Source organism: Bison bison, unplaced genomic scaffold (assembly GCF_000754665.1).
Source record: "Bison bison bison isolate TAMUID 2011002044 unplaced genomic scaffold, Bison_UMD1.0 scf7180017864141, whole genome shotgun sequence".
Taxonomy (NCBI): Eukaryota; Metazoa; Chordata; class Mammalia; order Artiodactyla; family Bovidae; genus Bison; species Bison bison.
The window spans coordinates 4,953,732-4,977,743 of record NW_011494713.1 but is presented as its reverse complement, the minus strand read 5'-3'; the positions used below and the strand labels follow the sequence as shown (position 1 = coordinate 4,977,743).

Genomic DNA, 24,012 nt, shown 5'->3' with positions numbered 1-24,012 from the left:
ATATACTATGCTCACAGACTGGCAGCAGGATATCTATCAGAACATTTCCAAAAGCCAGACGCACAACAGACCACACACTTGACCATTAAACCCAGCTGCAGCAGCGGTTGTTTCCTCTGTTTTTCAGAGTATCACATGGTTTCATTCCTTCATCCCAATTTTATTGGGATCCTATTAAGTTGCAGGTACGCTGAATTTTATTGGGTACATAACAGAGAACTAAAGAAATAGCATCTGTTCTAGAGAACCTCATGTTCTGATGAGAAACAAGGTCCCCACCCTGTTAGGCTGCACATCTGTGACCTACATGAGCCCCAGAGTCAGGGGTGGCTGTGAGCTAAAAACTTTCATTTGCAGAGGCACCTTTTTTCATTCATGTGAGACATACGCTAATAGATTCTCAGGTGGGGTATTCAGATAGTGGTGCCTATTGGGAGGGACCTCTCTTCAAAATCTCGGGTATATCTTATGCCTGACAAGCTGGAGGGATCACTCTTTAGTATGTGACCTATTTCCTCCCCTTGTTCTGTCACGAATATTTTCCCCTTCACGGTTTCTTAAAAGCAAAAGTTAAGGTTTTCCAGTCTCTAGTCACTAAGCAATCCTCTGGGTATATGCTAACGTAGAGAAGTTGTTAACAAGAATGGAAATGCAGGTAAAAAGTAGCAGATAAAAATCCAGCTGCTCTACTGACTTTTTAGGCAACTCCCAAAGCCCCTTCCTCTGCCCTGACCCTGGCCTCCTACCCCAGAATACAACCAATGAAACAGCAGCAGAAGCCAGTGGTCTACTGGGGAGCCAGGCCATGGAAGTGACTCAGGACCCTGGCAACGATAGCCAGTGTTAAGAGTACACCCTACAGCTTCCAGAAAAGTTTCTGCAAAAGGTCCTTGGCTAGTAACTATTCAACTTGAATATGATAGTTTTTCCTCCAATCAAGGCAAACAGTACTGGCCAGGGGTGGGAGCAGGGGGTTGTGTCAACTTTCAATTTGTGGCTGCCAGAAGCCAGGACTGTGCCTCCTTTAGTCTCAGATGCCAGGATGATGGCATGTGGTAAAGGGAGCTATGAGTGTGCTGGGATGATGTGTGCAGCCCATGTGAGTGGTAAATACATACAGTTTTGTAAACTGCTCTTCCCTGTTCCTTTTAAGTCTAGTGGGGCCATCAGTCCTACAGCCCTCCGCCTCTCACGCCTCAAGATGGCCCTGTTCCTCAAGATGGCCAGAGAGCGTCATCCTCCTAAGAGATACAGTGGTTAGTCCAGAGCCAAGTATGTGACCTAAGAAGAAGAGTCAGGGTCCTTTCTCTACTTTGGCAGAAATGTCAGGGAGAAGGACTGTGCTCTGTCTCTGAGGCCCATGGCTACTTTTGTTGCCTTCTGGAGAGAGTCATCACAGGAAAGCAGAACCAAGCAAAGCAAAGTTCCAATGATGTCATTTAAACCCCTAGATTCGGCTATTCCCCATGCTCCCCACCATGGGTCCAGAATCAGCATAAGGTGAGGCAGATGTAACTTCTTGTAAAATTTCCTTTAGGGTCAAGGCAGGGATGTAAAGAATCTCTGTGCTGTAGAAAATTCATCTGCCAATTTTGGTCTTGGAAAAAAAGGAAACCGTGGGGACACAGCAACAGGAGCTAAGTAGCCAGGGCCTAAAGCAAGCTGTAAGGCCCTCACACAGCAAATGCTAAATTGCTTGTGATTATGGATGACTTTTTTTGCTTCCTGTTTTTTTTTGTTTGTTTGTTTTCTTATTATGTACATGTCAGCTTTCAGAAATAAATGTTATTTTTAAAACCTTAAAAAAATGAAAATTAAATTAAAAAGTTGTAAGTCCTTCTTACAGCTAAGAGGGACTTTATGTATTATCCAGCCCAAGGCTCTTGTTTTAAATATGAGAAACCAAACCAGAAGGGAAAAAGAAGTTACTCAAGAGAATACCCGTTAAAGCCTCGCAGGTCAGGTGGGGGTCATAGTTTAGTAGAGAAAACTAGGATTGATGAGTGCTAGACCATCGGAGTACCTGAGCCTTTCACAATGATACTTGTTTAATCCTCACAGTCAACCTGGGATTATACTTTCTAGCTCAGTTTCATAGATGATAAAATTCCGACCAGAGAAGTTAAATAACTACCCCAGCGTCACACAGCTAATGTGGAACAGAGCTGAGCTTCCAATACAAGCCTAAATCCCTTTATTCCTATTCTACCTTTAGATAAAGAAAATATTATGAGGTAAGACAAGAAGCAAGTGGCATTTAGCACTGATGCCATTCCTTATTCTTAAATGAGATGTCAGTAACTTGAGAGCATCTGGGAAAAGTCAGGAAGACTTCCAATACAGGCCAAGATCTGGTTTAAACTGCTAAATGAGCCCTTTAAACCTCCAGGTCCCAGCAGCCTTCTAAAAAATGACAAAGTTGAAATAGATGGTCTCAAAATAAATTTGCAAAATGGAACAGGGAAAAGGAATTGAGTAGTGAGTGGCCCAGAATCCTAGAACTCCTTTGCCACTGCCTGGGGCCCAGGCTGTTTCCTTCCCTGAGGTCTGGGTGGAAAGCAGCTGCCAACATAGGAATTGGCAGGCATTTGAGGATGTCACTGATTTGATGAGTCATTTGATAATTGCTTACATAATGCTCACTTACCAGCCCCTCTTGAATTGAAAGCATCAGAACCCTAATCATTAGGAGACTCTACGACCCAAAGCTCATTCCTTGGTGATAGCTTGTTTGCTTAAAAAAAAAACCAAAAAACAGATTAAGATATGAATAATAGATTACTCCATTTCATAGAGGCTAAAGGACTTTGAGAGCCCTTTCCTCAGGTTGCAACTTAAATTGGTTTAAGGCCTGTTCTTCACACTCTCATGTAAGACATTCACTTGCTCAGTTTCAGGTTCCAGTTCGGCTCTATCATATCTTACCTACCTTCTCCTACAGCAACAGAAGAACTTATTATAAATGTGACTTCTTGACTAGTAAGGATCCATCCATATTCAATTGCTTTAACAAAACTTCTGCCTTGTCTGGCTATAATAAGATCAAGATAAAAGAGAACATTCCTAAGGGAGAAATTACTAAGATTTGGCATCACAAATGTGACTTACATGCCTGTGGTCTATTTTTTTCATGTCAGTATGCCCTGTACCTTGAGAAGACTCCACCCAATTGCAATGCAATGATAAATCTGGGTTAAATAGGCAAAGAAAGGTAATTTTTTTCTAGTGATATTATCAACAATAGCCCACCTAGGGGAGGGAGTGACATGGGACTTATACACCTCAATATTTTGCATCCTCTTTCTGGCCCTTACAAGTCATTATTTATATTTGTTCTTCTAAAAGAGCTATTATTCAAGCTCACCAAGTAGCCTAGCTGAAAAGAGAATTTAGAGGTGGTCACCTCACTTCCAATTTTCCTTCATCATACCTCACGTTATACTGAGACAGTGTCTCTCCTTGGTTGCAGTTTACCAGATGTTCTCATCTTGATTTTAATACTGATATGCTAACATTATTGATTAGGTAGAAAATTAAATTGTATGCTTCTGCAATATCTTTATTTTTTAAAGTTCACTGGGCACTTTGTCTGAAGTTTAGTTAAATGTTCCCTTAATTCTAAGTGCACTAGCTGGGACCCCAGTAGAACCTCTGCCTTGGTTTCAACAGTACGAGCTGCTACAAGCTGTACTGGGTCTTCAGTACAGTTTGTACTATTAACAGGCTGTATGTAAATACTGCCACTCCCACTGTCTTCAGATACAGTCACGATGCAGCGGATCTATTTGTGCAGATGATCAGTACAGTTTTCCCTTGGACAGTGATTGTGGTAAAGTACATTCAATGCCTTTTAGACAGTTTATGATGAGCCTGGCAGCCGAGGTTTCCAAACACCTCAGACCCACTGAGAATTTCCTTGTTTCCCAGGACTCCTGCAGGAGTGTGGCGGCTAAACTGAGCCAGCAGCTCCTGGGCCCCATTCCATCTCTGGCCAGAGGCCCCCAGGATGTGCATGTACCAAAGGGCTGAGGGAGGAGCACTGACACCCAAGGGAGTATCCCAGAAACCTCGAGATGGGGTCTGGCCCCTGGTCCTCCACAGCGATCCCAGATACCTCCTGAAATCACAGACACACGGTGATGACCCTTTTCACCACCCCTAGGGAGTCTATGGGAGAAGGCAATGGCACCCCACTCCAGTACTCTTGCCTGGAAAATCCCATGGATGGAGGAGCCTGGTAGGCTGCAGTCCATGGGGTCGATAAGAGTCCGACACGACTGAGTGACTTCACTTTCACTTTTCACTTTCATGCATTGGAGAAGGAAATGGAAACCCACTCTCGTGTTCTTGCCTGGAGAATCCCAGGGACGGGGGAGCCTGGTGGGCTGCCGTCTATGGGGTCACCCAGAGTCGGACACAACTGAAGCGACTTAGCAGCAGCAGCAGCAGGGAATCTATGAAAGGGCTTCAGGAATTTTATAAACTCTCAATTTATATAAAATGTGTATATATACATTATCCTGGGGAGGGCCGCCACAGTGAAAATGCAGAGTCCTAACCACTGGACCACCAGGGAACTCCCTGTCATATATATATTTTTTTAAATCTCATCTATGGAAGAGCTCTGTGGAAGTCTCCAAGTAGGTATTACTGGAACAGAGAGACACAGTTAGGCCAGTTCTGTCACAGATGAGCCCTGAATCTCTGAAACCTAGCCATACCCAATGTATGTGATGGGCATCCAGATGCCAAGCTAAGAGATGTCCCTGAACTTGTAGAGACTCTTAATGATCATCCCAAGTATGGTCTGGTCCTTGAAGGGACTATTTGCCCCTGGATATCAAAGAGGAAAAATATAAATGCTCTGAGTCTCCAGCTAGCTACATTCATCAAGGTTCCAAGCCCAGCCTCCAGGACTGACCTCTGGGCACAAAGAGGGGAGTGAGAGCCACTGAAGAGGAGTAGTCATCATCTCAACCTGGCCCTAAGACCCAGGGCCAGAGGGGCTCCCTCCAACTCCTGCAGAAAGGGAGGGCTGGTCGCTACAGCCAGTCACTCTCCCTCATCTAACGCCCAAGGACTTCCCGGATCCTGAAATAATACTGACCCTGCAGAAGGAAGCAAGGCCCACGACTGGCCCAGAAAGCCCACTGGAAAATGCAGTTTGTGTCCTGGCTGGGCACAGCCTAATCTGGAAGCTTCAGACATGGAATATACTTTGAAGCCAAGGGCTCTTTATACTATGGTTCTCAAACTTTATTATGAGTTTAAATGTTTGTTACATAGTGCAGATCCATAGGCTCAGGGGACTGTGATCCAATACTTCTGGGGTAAAACCCAAATATTTACATTAAAAAAAAAATAAACTAGTAATTGTGATCTCAGGAGTCCATAGAAGGCATACTCTATACCTTTACAAACAGTTTCTCTGGGCTTAAAGGCTTCAGATGTAGAGACGGGGCTAGATCAAGCGAACCCCTTCCCCATCCCCACCACTCCCCTCAACAAAATAAAAGCAGAGGCTTCCAGTTATCTTCTCTGTGCCAGATATTATGCTAAGTCTTCTACATGGATTATTTTATTTAATCCTTGTCACCCTGAAGTTCAGGGAAAGTCAGTCACTTGCCTAAGATCCCTCAGCTCTGAGTACCTGAGCCAGGTTTGGGACCCAGATCTGAATCCAGAGTCTGTTCTTATCCAACAAGCATTACAGTGCCTAATAACCTGATGACTCTGAAGGAAAAGCTATGAAGCCACATCCCTTCCACAGCTGAGTCAGGGGAGAAGGCCATGGGCCACAAAGTAAGGAAGCATCAGTGCAGCAGAGGACAACTGCACAGGCTCAAAGGTCCATAGCTGAGCCAGACAGAAGGAACTAAGGATAAGTTGGGCTGACAAGGTAAGGACTACACTCCTGGAGCGCAAGAGGAACAGAGGACATAGATGAAGAATGTTGGACAAACAGGGCTTCAAAGGAACTGACCGGCCTCAGAGAAATCAACAAAAGTCATGGAAAGTTATGATCAGCACAGGCCCAAGGCCCCTGCAGGCCTATGACACCTGCTGGTTAGTACTACATTTTACTGTTCAGTTGAGCGGGAATGTAATGAGTTCTGTGCACTAGAATCAAGACCAACCATGGAGCCCAGGACCTTTTATAGATACTTAGATCTTCATCCTTTAGAGGGGCATAACAATAGGTCCTACCCGAGAGTTACACTCCGTGAGAAGATTTGGATAAAGGTACTAAGCATAATACCAGAAACAAAGAAACTGGACAAGTGTTAGCTGCTGTTATCATTAATTACTATTAAGTATAACTGTACTCATACTCACCAAAAAACCACTATGGCATCTTGTTTATTTGTGAAAGAAAACAAGGTCAAATGTGGTCTCCATGGATTGAGGTTTTCCTCTCTTCAGAGAGAAGTTATTGTTAAGAAGATTTTTTTTTTGGGGGGGGGGATGGTTTACAAACAAGAGCAAAAAAATCACATCACCAAATAGATCAACAATTGTTCAAAAATGTTTTAGATTTCCCTTCACCTTTAGTTCTGATGTTAACCAAAAATCAACTTAATCCAACTATTCTACCCAAATCTGTTCTGAGGGAAAAGTGAAACCATGAGGTTCTATGCAACTTTTTCATTCAACAACTACCTTTTTGTGCATCAGAACTGACTCTGTGACTATTAGCTGAATTCCCGATAGTTTTCAATTACCTAATCAGACAACAGATCCAAGCAGGCCAACCAAGAAGACTTGACCCCTGAAATGGAACAAACATATTGCTGAGTATTTCTTTACCATCCAAGTACTCCTGACATTAGAAGAAAATTCCATCCCTGTACCTTGTCACCAGCTGTTTGCTCAGAGTGAAGGAGAACTGATAAGACAGGCTTCCTGAGAAAGAAGCATTTGGATGATGGGAAGGAATGAAGGGGACAGAAGAAACGAAGTCTCCCCTATGAAAGAGGGAAAGAGGGAGAATATTACAGACCAGATTAGGATCAGAGAACAATCAGTGCCTTCAGGGTAAACAAGAAATCATTACGTCTGCTCTGATAAAATGGCACCACCTACCTCTGAGGAGAGAGAATAAATGTAAAGAACAGGACTTTATAAGCAGCTCTCTGCTTCCGTATCCTGTGTTTGGTCAGTTTGAACAAGGCTTTGTCCCCCATTAGTCAGACCTGACGTGACTCCTGGAGATGGTGGGCCAGGCCTATCCCTGCCACCCTCAGCAGAAAACACACCCATGACAAACTCTAATTCCTAATTCCTGAACTATTTCAGGTCACGTCATATTGTGGCCACTCAGAAATACAACAAGCTTTGTAAAAAAAAGAAAAAACGCATGTTTTAATTCAAGAAATGAAAAGTCACATGCAATCCAGAACAGGTGCCAGGAATTTGCTCTGAACAATAAGGTACACGTGCTGCAGAAGGTCAGGCTCCGCAGAATCACTTGGACCAGTGCTTCCTGAGGTGCTCCTTCAGCTGAGGGATGGAAGGCAGCAGCTGCTGGCACTCGTGACAACGGAGGGGCAGCTTCAGGAGCTCGGGCATCCCGTCTCGGACGGTCACTCTGCCAGCCTCTTGCACCATCTCAATCACAGCTGCAAGGGAAAAATGTTCAGAGTCCAGCTACTCTGGAAAGTCAAGATACAAAAATTATCCTTAAATAGAGTAAACCTGAGGTTACATTAACTGTTGGGAAAATATGCTTGGTCAGATTCTAATTCTGAGCAATGGGTTTCGTTTGTTTGATTTTTTGGCAGCACCACACAGCTTGTGAGATCTTAGTTCCCCAATGAGGGACTGAACCCGGGCCCTCAGCAGTGAAAGCATGGAGTTCTAACCACTACACCATCAGGGAGTTCCCTGAGCAATCTATTTCTGAGATAATTACATTCCTTTAGGATACATTCTAAGCAATCCATGTTACTATGTCAAAGGCTTATTATCACAGGGCTTTACCACTAGTTAGCCTATGTCATCATTAACATTCCAGCATACTTAAGTTCCACAGTATACACAATGGAAAATTCTTCCTTTCTACATATAGACAGGCTTCCCCTATTAAGTAGCCACTCTTGACAGAAGGCAGCCACCAAGCTCCTCCCAGTTGCTGGCAAAAGAAAGAAAAAACTATTCAGAGCTTTCAGATCCATGAACTCCAATAATTCTCTGGACAACCTTTTAAGCCCCCCATTGATTTTTTCTGACTCTGATATAACAGCATTCTACATCCCCCAAGAAGGCTGCTCACAGCAAAGTGGCAATCCTACTAAAATCCAAAACAATCCAGTTTCTGTTAATGGGGTTCTCTGTATAGGCAACACAAACTTGTACATGAGTTTTCAAAGCCAAGTTATTATTTAGGGAAACAACTGAATCAAGTATAAGAACAGCTGAGAAACTAAAACAAATGTAAAAATTAAACAATACTGTTTACCTTGTGATTCAAGGAAGTACTCAGTATTGAAAGAATTCCAGTGTTTTTTGTTTTTAAGGCAAGGAGAATCAAAATCCTGGCTGATCACATGGAGGTGTACATGGCTAGTTGAGAGGAAACAAATATTTACAATTAAAGCTAGCATAATCAAAATGCCAAAAAGTAAGAGTATGAATATGCAAAATATTGACAGTGTTTCCACTTAACTCCATTCATTCATCTAGTCACTGAAGCATATTTACTGCTCATGAAGTACCTACTAGGGCCAAGCACTGTTCTAGCACTGGGAATTTAGCAGTGAACAAAATGGGAAAGGCCTATTCCTTATAGAAATTATACTGTAATGAAGGGAGATAAATAATAAGTAAACAAATAAACAAGGAAGATTCAAAATGTTACTGCAACAATGCTAAGAAAAAACAAAACAGGGAGATGGGATAGTGTGCCTAGGGGGTAGAAGCTGTCTCCTTAAGTAGCTAGGATGTTCACAAAAAACCTCTCCCAGGCAGAGATTTGAACTGAGAAAGCAAAGATCTGAAAGAGTTTCAGGGAGTGGAGAGACCACGTGTGAAGGCCCTGGTATGAAAAAGAGCTTGGTGCAACTGAGTGGCAGAAAGAAAATAACGGCCAGAGTGGCTGGAAACAAGGAGCAGGCACTAGGGAGGAGCTGGATCATAACGGGTCTTATAGGTTGACAGAGGGTTTGAATTTTATTCCAATCATACTGAGGAACCACTGAAGGATTTTAACCAGGGGAGTGCTATTATCTGGGCTTCCTAGGTGGTGCTAGTAGTAAAGAAGCCACCTGCCAATGGCAGGAGACATAAGAGATGTGGGTTCGACCCCTAGGTCAGAAAGATCCCCTGGAGGAGGGCATGGCAACCCACTCCAGTATTCTTGCCTGGAGAATCCCATGGACAGAGGAGCCTGGGGGGCTACAGTCCATGAGGTTGCATAGAGTCAGACACAACTGAAGTGACTTGGCACACACACATGTGCTATTATCTGCTTGTTACTTTAAAAGATTACTCTGGCTACTGTGTGGAAAAGGACTGTAGGAAGGGGAAAGATGGATATAGAGAGAAGTTAGGAGGCTGCCACAGCAGTCCAAACCAAAAATAATCATGTTTCAGACAAGAGCTATACAGGTGGAGATGACAAGAAGCAGTCCAATTTTAAATATATTTTGGAACAGAACCAACAGGAACAATTAATGGATTAGATATGGGTTTGGGGAGGTGCCACTTGCTGGGATGAAGAAGCTTAAGGGAAAAACAGGTTTGAGGTAGAAAACCAACAGTTCTCTTTAGGATTTGTAAAACCAAGAAGGATGACTTTCTGTAAAGCTTTGACTCAGAATCAGTAATATTTCACATTCCTCCAATAAATCATCAAAACCAGTACCTTGTGGGAATTTAAAATGGAATACAAGCAGTAACAAATAAACTAACTGTATTACAAATAAAAAGGGAACTACACTGAAGGAGGTCAGGAAGAAAATAATTAACCTAATTAAGTTTGGAAAACAGTATTTTGATTTGATTCTGTAAAGATAAAAAGAACGCTATACAAATACTGTACTCTAGTGAGTAAATGTCTTTCTCACGTGAGTGTGGATAAGCAATTCTGCAACTATTTTATGTTTATACTGGGAATGAATACATAAGTGAATTAACTGTAGCTAATGAGAGCCAAATTTCTCACTACTGGAGAAAGAAATCACAAAAAAGGAAAGGGGAAGACAAGAATGAACCTGTGGAACAGGACTGGATCAGAAGTATCAGCATGAACTCACGTTTTTCATACACATGCACAGGTAGGTAAACAGAGAAATAAATAGAGACATGTATGTATCTGTGTGGGTTGGATTCATGCTTCTATTTCCTAGTTCCATCTGCTGAGAGAACCTAGAAGCAAGGACACTCTGGAACCAACCATTTCTCTCTATAGAAACCTCGTGATCTAGTCTTGGTTTATGTCATTCTCCAATAAAAGGAACTATGGCTCTTTGGAGAAGTGGTTCATTCCAGAGCTAGAACAGGAAAAATGTAAGCGTAGAATACCTTGTTACAAAAAGTAAGGGGCCAGAAAAAAAGGATGTGCTCAAAAAATGTTTGGGGCATGTCAGAGTGATACAGGAACCAACCTAAAGGAATTTCCAATGATCAACACTGGAACAATATGAGCAAGAAACTAAACAGAGACAGATTAAATTAAAACCTATATAATAAAATAAATATCCATTGAGTCCATACATGTATAGAATACATAATGGGGGAGAAAGAACAACTCTTCCACACAGAAAAATTCTGATTAATAAATTAGAAGGAAGGAGGGAAACATAAAGTTACCATGAAGTAAACACTACCATAATAACTGTTGCAGAAAAGATCCACCAGTAGATGCTAAAGTCACTGGGCCAAAGTCTGAGGAGAAAAAAATTTAGTAGCATAATCTTAGAACATCTCCCCCCAAGATACTGATCAATTACAAGGGAAAAATAGCAACTTTGAGTAGAAAAACCTGGCAGACACCACCTTAATAAAGTGATCAAGGTGAACATCAGGAGCAACAAACTGTCTTGATCGACATCATGCACTCCTTGATATGATGCACTGAGAAGACACAGTATCATTTCTGGGGTATTTTGGCAAAAAAAAAAAAAACAACCTCAATCTAATCATGAAAAAACATCAAACAAACTGTAATTGAGAGCCATCCCATAAAACAACTAGCCAGTCCTCATCAAAAGTGTCCAGGTCATGAAAACCAGAACAGGAGGAGGAATCGTCACAGATCAGGGAGACTAAGGCGAGACAACAAATAAACGCAATGTGGGATCCTGGAGCGAAAAAAAAAGGAAAGAATAATGGCTGAAATTCAAATAAGGTCTAGAGTTTAATTAGTGGTGATATTATGGAAGATCTTTGTTCTGCTTCATACTTTATATTTTCTAAATTGAAAATATATTACTTTTACAATAGAAAAAATATTTGTTACTTTTTCCTTCCTAGGTTTAACTTATTCAAACTTCTAAAGAGTGATCATAAAAGGATATGTGCCTGACAACTTACTGCTCATTTTGCTTCCCACTCACACCAGTCGCAGCTCTTGCCTTTAGCATTCTCCTTAGCACAACAGCATCCATTATATGAAAAAGGTGTGGACACCACGACTGCTATGTGAAAAAGGTTCTGTGGTCAAGGGCTGTCATCATGAGGTATGCAGCATAAGGGGAATAGGATCATGCGTGACTTTCTGCCCTATAGTTGTGAATAAGGTTTTAACAATTTAAAAATATTTTTTAAATGAGATACAACATACTTCCACCCTGAGACCTAGCAATTCCACTTCTAGGTATTTACACAAGAACAAAAAAAATGAAGTATATCCATGATACACACAACATCATGCATGAGTCTCAAAATCTATTACGCTGACCAAAAAAAGCCAGACAGAAAAAGAGTAGACATTGTATGATTTCATTTATATGATGTTCTGGAACAGACAAAACTAATCTAGGCTGAAAAAAACGAGAACAGCACTTGGAGGTTAAGGGGAGGATTAAAGAAAAAGAAGCACAAAAGAACTTCCTGGGAGATGATAGAAAAGTTCTGTGTTCTTTATCTTGATCACAGTCATAGTTACATGGCATACACATTTGTCAAGACTGATTATACTAAAGATCTTACTGTACATTTTATTGGATGTAAATTATGCCTCGATTTAAAACAAAGAGTATGGATGGGGAAAAAATGTAGCACAAAAATTTCATGTGTTAAAGTGCCCAGTAACCTAAGTCACAATTATCCACCTAATAAAATGTAAAGAATGTTGGGTGGTTAAATAAAACAAAAGAAATTGACACATGTTACAGTATGGATGAACCTTGATGACACTATCCTAAGTGAAACAAGCCAGCCACAAAACAATGGGTACTATATAATTCCATTTACATGAGGTACCTGAAGTGAAAGTGAAGGGTAGTCAAGTTCATGAAAACAGAAAGTAGGATGGTGGTTGCAAGGGGCTGGGGGAAAGGGATCTGAGGGGTAGATAAGGAAGATGAAAAAAGGTTCTAGAAATACATGGTGGTGATGGTTGCACAACAATGTGAATTTACTTAATGCAACTGAACTGTTAAAATAGTAAATTTTATATTATGTATATTTTACACCCCCCCAAGAAAAACACCCCAAAATAAAAACTCAGAAATCCCATTAGTCCTCTTATCTTGTTGCTTAACTCAAAAGAATTGAAGATCTGCCTTGCTTGCATTCTTTGAAAAGCATCAATCATTCCTTTCTGAATCCTTCCAGGTATGAGCCAAAGGATAACCGTCTCTACACTTTTTTTCTCATTTTATCTTAAATCTGAGATCTAAGCTGTCATGAAAGAAGTCAGTGATGCTTGTCTCCTTCAAAGCAATGGTCCCTAATCATTTAGAGGTTATTGATACTTCTGAAAAATCTGATAAAAGTCACTTTATTACCGTCAAGTGACAGTTCTTCACTGAAGGTAATAAAGCTGCTTCATCTGGTTTGTAAGTTAGGCTCTCAGAGTTTACATTTGAGAAGAACAAAGAACTGTATGTTATCAAATTATAAGCAGAAGTAGGAACTTAAGGCTTGCAAGCAAGTCAGGCAAAAGCATGCAAGTTTCAGCCCACCTGCCTTGGAAACACCCCACCCAATCCCCTGAACCTCGGGGTGACCAGCACACTCAGCAGACCCAGGCTGAATTCATCTGTCTGCCGAGATGGAACCAGAACACACCAGCACTCCCCACAAGGTTTACCTCATGCTGGGAATGGCATGGTAGCCCAATCGGAAGCGGAGTTTGCTGGACCCAGCGAAGTCAGCAATCACTTTCTCTCCAACAGCATGCATGTGTCTGAGGAGCTCAAGATGTTCTCTGGTCACAGCCTTCAGACTGGAAATGGAGGCCCAAGGTAAGACCAGCCAGTGGAAACGAGCCTTGGGGTATTTATCCTTTATCACCACCACCTGCTCATCTTTGTAAACCTAGCAGAGGGGCACAAGAGAAGGAAACAGACGTCAGCTGGACATCTTGTGTGTGCCAGGTACGGTCAGGTTCACTAACATACTTAACTCCTGCCACAATCCTGTGAAGAGGGTCTTATCCCAATGTTGACAGATGAGCGCACAGAGACTCAGATAAGCTGTGTCATGTGCCAGGTCACATAGTTACCAAGTGGGAAGTCTAGAATCCCAACACAGACCTAGCTGACTCCTGTCTGTGTTTTCAGTCACCACAACACACAGAGCACAGAAAAGAGGCACACTGCAAAACAGTTGCTGAGGAACTGATGCAAAGCCCCCAGGTCTGAATTCAAATGCACTCTTCTCCACTCCAGCCCAGCAGACCACACAACTCACACACATGTGTTCCAAGAAGCCCTATCAGATCTTGCCCCCTGTGATCCCAGGATGTCATTTAAGAACTCAGACCCCTCCCAGGATGATGTCTATTAATCCCAGGGCAGCCATAACACCATACAGTATAGTCACCATACAGTGACTATACACTGTCACTAGTGTATATAGTCACCATACAGTAGACATACGGTCTATAGTCACCATACAGTAACTGACACTTTGTCGAAAGGGACTACACTAAGTTTAACACAACATCCCATAATAGTACCCAGAAGTTTAGGAGGGACAATGCAGAGAAGATACTCATTTGAAAAACTTAGCTTTCTCTCTAAAGAATTCCAGTTGTAACTTACTGACAATGAGACAAGCCACTTGATCTCACAAAACAGCCTAATAAAACAAATCTCATTCAGAAAGACTGATCTCCTTGGATTTCATTTGTAGCTCTGTGGAGTGATCATTTACAATGTGAAAAGTATTTTGATGCCAAAATTTATTCTGACCTGCATTTTGGGGTCCTCCATAGAAATCTTCAAGCCTTGACTCCAGTGGCCCAAGGATTCCTAAAACAAACAAAAAAAAGACAGTGTACACTGCAAACAAGATGGCTAAATTTGGCATTAGTTAACACTGGATGTCAGCAACGTCCAACCAATCTTGGAAATAAGGTCAGTCTTTAAGAATTAAATTAATCCCTTTACCTCAATCTTTTCCTTTATAAACCATAAGCTATTCCCACTCTCTTCCCATATTCAGAGCTGCATGTCTAGACAGAAGCTGGACACACCAGAATGTGAATTGCATCTTCTTTCCCCTCTCCCACTTCACCTATAGCCTCAGTTTCCACTTTGACATCAGGATGTGAATCACAGGATCTATGAAGTGTGTTGCAATGTTAACCTTGTATAGAGAGACAGATGACTGTCCTATTTTAGTAGCTCAATGTGAAGCACAGTGCCATTTCACCCTACCTTCAAGTGGCTTACCTCAGGAATTCAAGAGAAAAGTACACAAAGGGATATTCATCCCAATGACTGGTGACATAAACAAGTGACTCTCTCATCATAATAATCCCTCACACGTGTCTGGGCTTGACTGCGTACAAAACAATTAAGCAACATTACATTTTATGTACTCTCCATGCCACCTATCCAGCCAGCACTCTTCCCTCACCTTTTTGATGGATGCATCTTTCTCCTTCTTTGGAGGCACAGAGCGCTGGTGAGGGTTGCTCCCAGGTTCCAGTCCTGTGCTGGGCTCAGCTTCCGGGTCAGCACCCCTTTCTATAGGATCGCTACTGCCTGACCTCTTTCTCTTCCTGTGTGACTCCAGGCCAGGGCTCTTTGTCTCTTCCTCAAACTCTACAATATACGGATAAAGTTCATTCACCAGGTAGAGGACCTGGCCAGGCTGCAGCTTCACCTCCTGGTCCTTCCCAATTATGACTGAGTCAATGCTGGTGGGATTGACCCCTACCTATGGAATAACCAGAAAATAATTATAATAGCAGTAACATCATTAGTAATATAGCTACTCCTATGTTCACCACTTACTACATGCCCAGTACTATGCTTAATATTCACTTCTGTTATTCTGTCATTTCCACACATGACCAAGGAGCCTTTACTGGCTGGCACAGACACTCTAAAGTCAACAGTGTAAGACAATCATCAAGTAGAACATGGAAATCCAAGATACAAATAGACATACCTGCTTTACCTTGACATATCCTTTGTTACACTCTGCTTTCAACTGTACTGAAAGAGATTGAAAAAAGGTAAACCCAAATGCCATGAAGAACCAGCAACTTGACCCTATTATCCCTACAAGACAATGAAGCCTCCCTCTAGGAAGCAATGTGACAAGGGTTTTCCTCAAAGACCTATGAGCAAAATCATTCATTATTCAGGGGACTAGGGCTCCAGGTCCTTCCATACAGTACCCAACAGTGTACATGCTCCCTCAAGCACTGCTAGTATCTCTATAAGGCAGAGTCACTGAATCCTCACAAGTCTCCCTAATTCAGAGCCCTTGACCCACTAGGGATCATAGGCTCTGAAATCAGGGAATGGAACCCAATTCCCTCACAAGCTCTTATAGCTCAGGATCAAATCAGACTTATCCTATTACATGACATGATCAGAAACCTTCAACAGAGAAAGAGGTAAAAGATACATTCCTGGGAAACTGAAGTTCAGCTGGCCTTGGGTAGGAGGAGTGCAGAAACTATTCTAGAAAGAGGACTGCTGGGACAGAACAGTCTGAGCATGTGTGGGAAGAAGTTAACACCAAACATTTGGGTTCAGATATGTGAACAAAAAAAATTCTGGCAAGAGACAGGGAGCAAAGGAAAGACATCCTAGCTTCTCTCCAAGGAGAACAGGCAGTGGATGGGCTGACATACACACCCCTACAGCTGCTCTCATGACAAGGGGGACAGAGAGCAAGAAGCGGTATCTTTTGCCCATTTATATTAACATGTGGGGAAAACTAGAATCACGGCTGCAGACTCCAAGTCTCAAGAATCCCTGTCATGGGGAACACACTGCAGGGGGAAGACCTGGTAGCAGTGAGCACGTCTGGAGTTTACAGGTTAAAAAAAAAAAATGAGGCACACAGTAAAGATTCTTCCTAAGGACTTTCATTTCATTAAATTCCAGAAAAGACATTCCAAGAGCCAGGTGCCATCATCTTTTAATGATAGTTCCCTCTGTGTATGGCAAAGTGTAAAGGATGAAACCATCACTTCTCAGACATGGTTTCAACCTAGAAATCCCAGAATTCAGCTGTCTCCCTGCCCAACGAGGAACCTCCCTGGGCAAAGCGGAGCAAGGACTCAGCTCCACCACCGCATAGAACAGGATGGAACCTGCCTGCTCCCAACACTGAATATGAACCCACTTTCAGAGGGTGGAATCAGGAGTGCACAGAGCCCTGTCATCAGCCAAAAGAGCTCAGTTGCTGAGTTTTGATTTGGGGCAGAAAAGGTTTTCATCAGTAGCATTCAGGAAAAGTGCATCTTTGATTATCACTATCTGAAGGAACCAAACACAGTAATCTCCACAATCCTGTGACCAATTACCTTGCTGTCTAGAACACTTCTTGTCGGCGATCTTGGTCTCTGGGCTGCGCCCAACCATGACTGTTTCCAAATGTGGAAGTTTGATTCGCTGGTGCCGGTTGTCCTGTCTCACCAACCAGCACACCCGCATCATTACTCTGAGTGACAAAACACAAAAGAAGCACTGGAAAAACTAGTACATGTCCTCCAGGGCCACACCCCAGCACCACCACATATGCCATTTACCAGCTGCTCATTCTCGAGTCAAGTGGCTTCACCTCACTAGTCTGAATTGCCTCACTTATAAAATGTGATAATAACAGGACTCATGAAGGTGTCATGAGGATTAAAGAAGGCAAAGTGGGTAAAATATTTACTTCTGTGCCTGAATCATGTTATGCAATCAAATATTTGTTATGTTTATTGACATACTCTACATGCTGGACACTAAGCTACCTGCTGAGGATTAAATAATGATGAAACACTGTCCCTATCCTTCAGGGGCCTAGAGTACAACAGGGCAGACTCATATACCAATTATTACAACATAATGCAATGTCTACTATAAGAAGGGAGTAGCCATATGGCCTTTGCCCTTGGAAAGGAACAACTGACTCCTGTAGGGAGTATCAAAAAAAGGCTTCATGGGGAAGGTATATTCACACTTGGTTTTAAAGGACAAGAAGTTTGCCTGACCGAGAACTGAGGACACAAGAACAGAGGATGTTCTCCACAGGAATCAAGGTTTCTAGTCCTTAACTGTCATAACATACTGATGTTGGAACAATACATTGTACTGCCATCTGCCAGAAGATTGTCATAATAAACATACAAACCTACTATTTCTAAAGTGTGATTATAGCACCCTTATTCAATACACAACTTGCAGTGACACTACTACAGGTGCTGATACTTTTGTAAAACAACTTTCATGGTCACATAGAGTTATCAGTAGAAGAGCAAGAGAAGAAATTTGGGAGAGGGAAGAGGCCTGAACAAAGAGGATGAAGAGGAAAAAGCCAGGAAAAACTGTGAAGGGGACTTATTCCTGACTGCACTGGGGGAATAACAAGGGAGACACCAACCAAGATGTTTAATTTGGAAATACTCATTAACCAAAATGAGGAATACATAGAAGACATAATATGGGGATAAAAGACAAGTGAAGATATGATGATTTCAGATTGAAACACAATTAGATTAAGTTGTCTGTGGAAGATGCTAGAGTCACGCTGGGATATACAGTACAAAGCTCAAAGAAGGGACAGGACTGGGGAGGTAATTTTTTTTTGAGACTACAAAGTGTTTTATTTGGAGTCTTAGGAATTGCAATTCGGGAGACACAGTTTCAAGTAAACCTGAAAGTGTTTCAAGGAAGAGAAAGAATCAGAGGCTTATAAAAGCAAAGGTTGTTAAAGCTGTAATTATGACCAGCTCTGACACAAAAAGGAAATATTTGCCTTTAATTGAATGTATATATTTGCGAGGCATCAATATATCATAGAATTTAGGGTGAAAGAAGAGGATGAGATCACCCAGGGAGGCAGAGCATGGAACAGAGAGGGACAGGACTAGATCTTTGGGATGCTTCCCTCAGTTCCAGAAGCTTACCGATGCTCAAGCCTCTAATGTCCTCTCTCCGAGAAATGCCTCTCGCAGGCAAGGCAGCACTTAATCAGCCCCTCTGCACAAGCTTTGTATCCAGAGGGAAGGGAAAAGAAACCACATTTTAAAACATCAGAGTTTCATTACCATTTACAAAGATAGGATAATGCTAGTCAGAGTGAGCAAATGAGTGCTGAGAACTTGCAGTCACAGAAACTGGATCAGTCAGGGAAGGCTTCGGAAACTGTGCAGTTGAAAAGGTCAAGAGCCAAGGGGACCATAAGGAAGAAAAGGAGTGGGAGTGGACATTCCATTTCAAAAAGCACAAGTGACAGTACAGATTTCAACAGTGACAAGCCATGGGTAAGGGGCGAGCAGACCTTAGTTGGCCAGCCCGGAGGAAGTGCCCCAGAGAGTCACCAAAAAAAGGCAAAGGTGTTGAAAGAACAGGAACTAGGCCATGAGATTTAACAATCCATAGGAAACCACTGCCAGGGTCTGAGTTGCACAGCAAGGTGAAATGACGCTGTGTGTAGGCAGGCTGGAGTGGAGAAATCTAGTCAGCGATCATCAGGAGGCTGTTAACATAACGTGGGCCAGTGTTAGGTCTAAGAGGCAGCTCCTCTGTGAAGAAGCTGATGCAAGAGCATGAAGAGTCAGCTGTAAATCTAAAATCCTTGACCCAGAGTGTCAAGTGATGATGGTGCTACAGGCAAACCCCACTTTTAAATGCTATGTGCTCAGAGGGATCTTTGTTTGCACTTGATGGAAACTGATGAATGAGCAGTGAAGCATGTTTTCATTAAACATTGGGAAATAAGTCATGTGGTGACTGACGACTCACAGGAATAATAAAAGGACCCTGGAGAGAGAATAGCTGAAGAGCAAGGACAGGAGGGAATCCAATGGGCAGCTGAGAGCACAGCTGACTTTTGCAGGATAAGAGGAACTCCCCCTCCTGCCCTACAGACACACACTCAGATGCTTCAGTCTCCCTAAAGTTCTGACGTTATAATGCTCCCATTTACTATTCCTTGAGAGGCTGAAGCAGTGACGACACAATGCTTATATAACTAACCTTAAGCAGTATCTTGATCCATTTCAGCCTACAGTTCCAACTTGTAGGAACGAAGTATTTTAGAAAATGGGGAGCACAGAAAGACGGCTGTTCCTGAACTGTCAATATAAACCATCCAGTAAAACACCATAAACTGCAAGCTCTAAGACAGCAAAAGCCTCACTGTATATGATGCAGGTATAATACATCATACCTGCCTTCGAGATGCTCAGAGTCTTGTGGAGGACAGAGATTCAAAAACAAATGCAACAAATGTGAAAAGTATAATGACTGGTCTATGCAAAGGGTCGGAGAAGACAATGGCAACCCAGTACTCTTGCCTGGAAAATCCCATGGACGGAGGAGCCTGGTAGCTGCAGTCCATGGGGTCGCTAACAGTCGGATACGACTGAGCATCTTCACTTTCACGCATTGGAGAAGGAAATGGCAACCCACTCCACTGTTCTTGCCTGGAGAATTCCAGGGATGGGGGAGCCTGGTGGGCTGCCATCTTTGGGGTCACACAGAGTCGGACACGACTGAAGCGACTTAGCAGCAGCAACAGCATGCAAAGGGTGTTATGGGAGCACAAAGCTGGAATACCCAACCTAGCCTTGGAGAAAGGTGTCAAGGAAGGTTTCCTATAAGAGATGGGCCTAAAATGAGGCTTATGTATGAACTGGTTAATTAGGTGAAAGTGGGCAGCCTAATCAGCTGAGGAGCAGGAAGTGGAGGAAGGAATCAAAGAGAAGATTCCACTCAAAAGGAACAGGACAGTGCACACACATGAAGAAGCAGTTCAGGGCTGCCACAACCTAAAGTATGAGGTCAATACGAGGCTGGAGATGCAGGCAGGTCCAGATGAAGCAGAGCCCTGGGTGATGGGTTGAGAAGCTCAAACTTTAGAAGCTCTAATGGATTTTGCAATTTAGTAAACAATAGATATTTGCTTAATGAAAGAAAAGATAGGATGAACGAAAGGACAGATCTTTAAATATTACTAAGATCTTAAATGATCTTAAATATTACTAAGCAGGACTTTGACTCAGATTTGTTTTCAAGGATCATTTGGGGGAGGATGGTAGGTAGTGTAAAGAATAGTTATGCAGGGAATTGATCTAGAGGCAGGGAAACCAGTTAGAAGGCCATCATACTTCAGGTGAAAGAAGGTTCAAAGTAAGCCATTAATACAGATGAAAAAAAGAACACAGATTTGAGAAATACTTAGAGGGTAAAATCAACAAGACAGTGATGAATGTGCTAAGAGTAAGTACAGAGAAGACAATATTTGAACAGTCTGTGGGACTAGCAGGCAAAGGTATCGAGCAGGGTAGCCAGAGGTGAGAATGAAACTCAGCAGAGGTCTAAGCTGACACTTTAATTTGGGAGCATACATGAAGGAGTTAAAGCCATGCTAGTTGATGTGCTCATTCAAGCAGTGCGTACAGCATAAAAAGAACAGTGGGCCAAAGTCACAAGCCTTGGAAGCACCCAACATTTTAGATAAGGAGGGAAGACTATCCACAGGAGAAATTACTGGTGAGGGAAGCACTCGGGGGAAAAAAAGCTAAAATGTAAGCTCTTCAAGGGAAGGAGGCACTTTGATGTGTTCATCTGTATCACAATATCACAATAAATGTTTGTTGAATAAATCAGCTTAGTGTACTGTCTTGAAAAGCAAAGGAATAAAGAGTAAAAATATCACCATGTTTTCAGCAAAAGGATCCAGTAATGATCGAAAGTGTTAGTCTCTCAGTCATGTCCGACTCCTTGTGACCCTATTGTGACCAAGCAGCCTCCTCTGTTCATGGAATTCTCCAAGCAAGAATACTGAAATGGGTGGCCATTCCCTTTTCCAGGGGATCTTCCCAACCTAGTAATCAAACCCTGGTCTCCTGCACTGCAGGCAGATTCTTTCGTGTCTGAGCCACCAGGGAAGTGTAATGATTAAAGAATGTATATTTGGTTTGATAATAAATCACTAGTGACTACTGTATAAAACTTTAGGGGAATAATAGATCTGAAAGCTAGACCGCAGAAGGGAATGAGAGGTGAGGAATTGGATACAGAATTTCGAATACTCTTTAAAAAGTCTGGATAAGGAGAAGAGTTACTGTATGCGAGCTAAAGGAAGATGGATCACCAGGAACTTTTTTCTGGCTTGGGGGATAAGGAGCAGGGATCTGAGTAACCTGACCTTGTTTATACATGACTGGGACATAAGACAAGGGAAGAAAAGACAAATGAAAGCCAGGTTTCATAGGTGAAAATATAAAAGAAAGGTCAGAAGCAAAGGTAAAGAAATTTGTTTTGATCAAGAGACAGCTCATCATCTGATACTGAAGGAAAGGTATAGATAGGTGGTATCAACCTTGACGAGTGTATGAAGAGAAAGCAAGGGTAGAAATTTGAGGGAAAGCACATCGGATGAACTCAATTTTCTCCCTAAAATAGCAGATAACAACAGAGTAGGGTGTCTGGGCACTTGAGAAACAGCTGAAGACAATCAATATAAATTAGTGGACAACATCCAGACCTCTGAAATCCAACTGCTCGAGTTCAAATCTTCCCTCCACCACTACTCACTGCATAATTTGAGGCCAGTTATTTAAGCTAAGTCTTCATTTCTTCAGCTGGAAAACGATATTAATTATGGCTCTACACCACACTGTTGTCACAAGGGCTAAATTAAGATATAAAAAGTTCAGCATCTGGCAAAAAACCAGCATTTAACACCATTACCACTCTCGTTAATAGTGAAGGTAGGATGAAAACAGGCGCTATAAGGAAATGTTAAAAGATCATCCGACAACACTGCTTGCAACGAAGGTGACAGGGCACAAATGTTCTGTCTCCCTGAAGAGAGTAGTCCTGTCCTCAGTGTTCTAATGGCTCCCGATATATATCAAATTCTCAAAAGGCTCCAAACCTGGACCACATTAATTCCACATGGAAATTATCGCCTTGATTTGTTGAACCGCTATCACTGGTCTGCGTGAGAAAAGGCTTGACTCTTCTGGTCTTCCTACAAGGCCAGCTGTGGATGCTGTGAAGGCCCTCAAGTTCCTCTCAAGGAGCGTTTCTGGAGAAAACAAAGTCCCCAGGCTGCGAAGCCTCCTTGGGTCAGACAGTGCCCACTCTCTAATCTTTCTTCTGCTTGTGTTCTGACTAAGCTAGGTTCAGGTGTCAGGCGCACAGAAGAACCAACGCAAAGTGCAGTGGAGACCAACACGAGCGCCGCCAGCCGCCGAAACACGGCAGGAGGGAAATGGCCAGCCCTGGACCTTAGAGCCCGAGGATGGAGCAACGCCTGCTGGCCTGCCGGGAAAGAGCCGTGAGAGCGTTATTCAGGGAACATTACTCAGGGGTAGCAGCGGACTCGATTGAGGCCCACACTCACGGCTCTCAACACGGCAGGCAGACGAGGTAGGCCGACAACTGCCTTACCTCGAGACGGCTGAGGCCGACAAGCTCACGTTACTCCTCCACTTCCGGCGCTGAAGGATGACGTTGCAAGACAAACTGGAGCGCAACCTGTGACGTTTCCAGTGCCTGTCGGAAGACTGACTGAGGATCTCGCCAGATGCCCGGATAGGGAAGTGCCCGCCCCATTTGTTCCCGAACTGGGCCACAGTCCAAGTTTGGTTCCTGGCAGTTAACCAAAAAACGATGAGTTCTCCCAGTTCCCCTCTATCCGAAAGCCGCTCCCCAGCCATTACCTCTTAATCTCTGAATTGGGAGACACTTCAGGCAGCTATCCTCTCGGTGGCCGCTTCTAGGCAGCCATGCAGCATTTTGATTTTCCCTTCATAAGGAAAGCTCACTACTTTTAAAGCCACCGTTTCCGCTGTAGACAGTACCTGCTTGTGGCATTGTTTTCCCGCACCCTTTTGAAGCTACAATCGGCTTTCCCCTTTTCTGAGTGAGAAAGTTCTGAACGGGCCAGAAGTGGAGAAACCTGCTAAGATTTTTTTTTAATGCTGTCTTCACTGAATGAACTGGCTGAGGGGCTGTCAGGGAGGAGAAAAGCAGGATGTTGGAATGAGATGTTTACTGATTTTTATGACAGTTCCAGGATGTTCCCTAAGAGTCATGAACTGCAAGAATTCAAAGGCATTCTGGCAAATGGAAAAACTGTGTCTCTTTTCGAATATCGTTTCCTTACATAGAGATTTAGTGGTAGGATGAAGATATCAGCTATCAAAACAGAATAGGAGGATCTTCCAGGAAACAAGGGAGAGCTGCCCTTGTTAGCAGAAAAGATGCAGGTTTATATTAAGGTCACACCAGGAAGTGCGGGAGCACAGGGAACAGCTCAGCGACTGCACAGGCCTCATGGCAGTGGAATGTGGTTCACATTGTCCCAGGTAAAGAGAGGCTGTTCTGGTGACCTGACCAGTTTTGTTGTTCCCTCAGAATTAAGCACTTTCCA

At 42.8% G+C, this 24,012-nt stretch overlaps 1 protein-coding gene across 2 annotated transcripts; it reads right to left on the bottom strand.

The window, feature by feature from the left end:
• Positions 1 to 7,340: 7,340 nt before the first annotated feature.
• On the bottom strand, positions 7,341 to 23,084 carry APTX (aprataxin). Of its 2 annotated transcripts, none has more exons than XM_010840136.1 (8): positions 23,028 to 23,084; positions 16,940 to 17,076; positions 15,568 to 15,614; positions 15,031 to 15,333; positions 14,361 to 14,420; positions 13,256 to 13,482; positions 8,459 to 8,562; positions 7,341 to 7,619 (listed from the first exon to the last, which is right to left on the bottom strand). In XM_010840136.1, exons 2-8 carry the CDS (start codon positions 17,070 to 17,072, stop codon positions 7,465 to 7,467), a joined length of 1,029 nt encoding a protein of 342 aa, XP_010838438.1. In that variant the 5' UTR covers positions 17,073 to 17,076; positions 23,028 to 23,084; the 3' UTR covers positions 7,341 to 7,464. The 2 variants fall into 2 exon arrangements, with proteins under 2 accessions (XP_010838438.1, XP_010838437.1); XM_010840135.1 differs by having other exon boundaries at positions 22,510 to 23,070.
• Between the last annotated feature and the right edge of the window lie 928 nt (positions 23,085 to 24,012).

What these genes read in the sequence shown, in the direction of transcription:
- APTX (XM_010840135.1), bottom strand. An exon ending in TGGAGGACCCCAAAATGCAG is followed by an intron (nt 13,483 to 14,360) that starts GTCAGAATAAAT and finishes CCCCTCTGCTAG; the next exon opens with GTTTACAAAGATGAGCAGGT. An exon ending in CATGCCATTCCCAGCATGAG is followed by an intron (nt 8,563 to 13,255) that starts GTAAACCTTGTG and finishes CCTCTCAACTAG; the next exon opens with CCATGTACACCTCCATGTGA.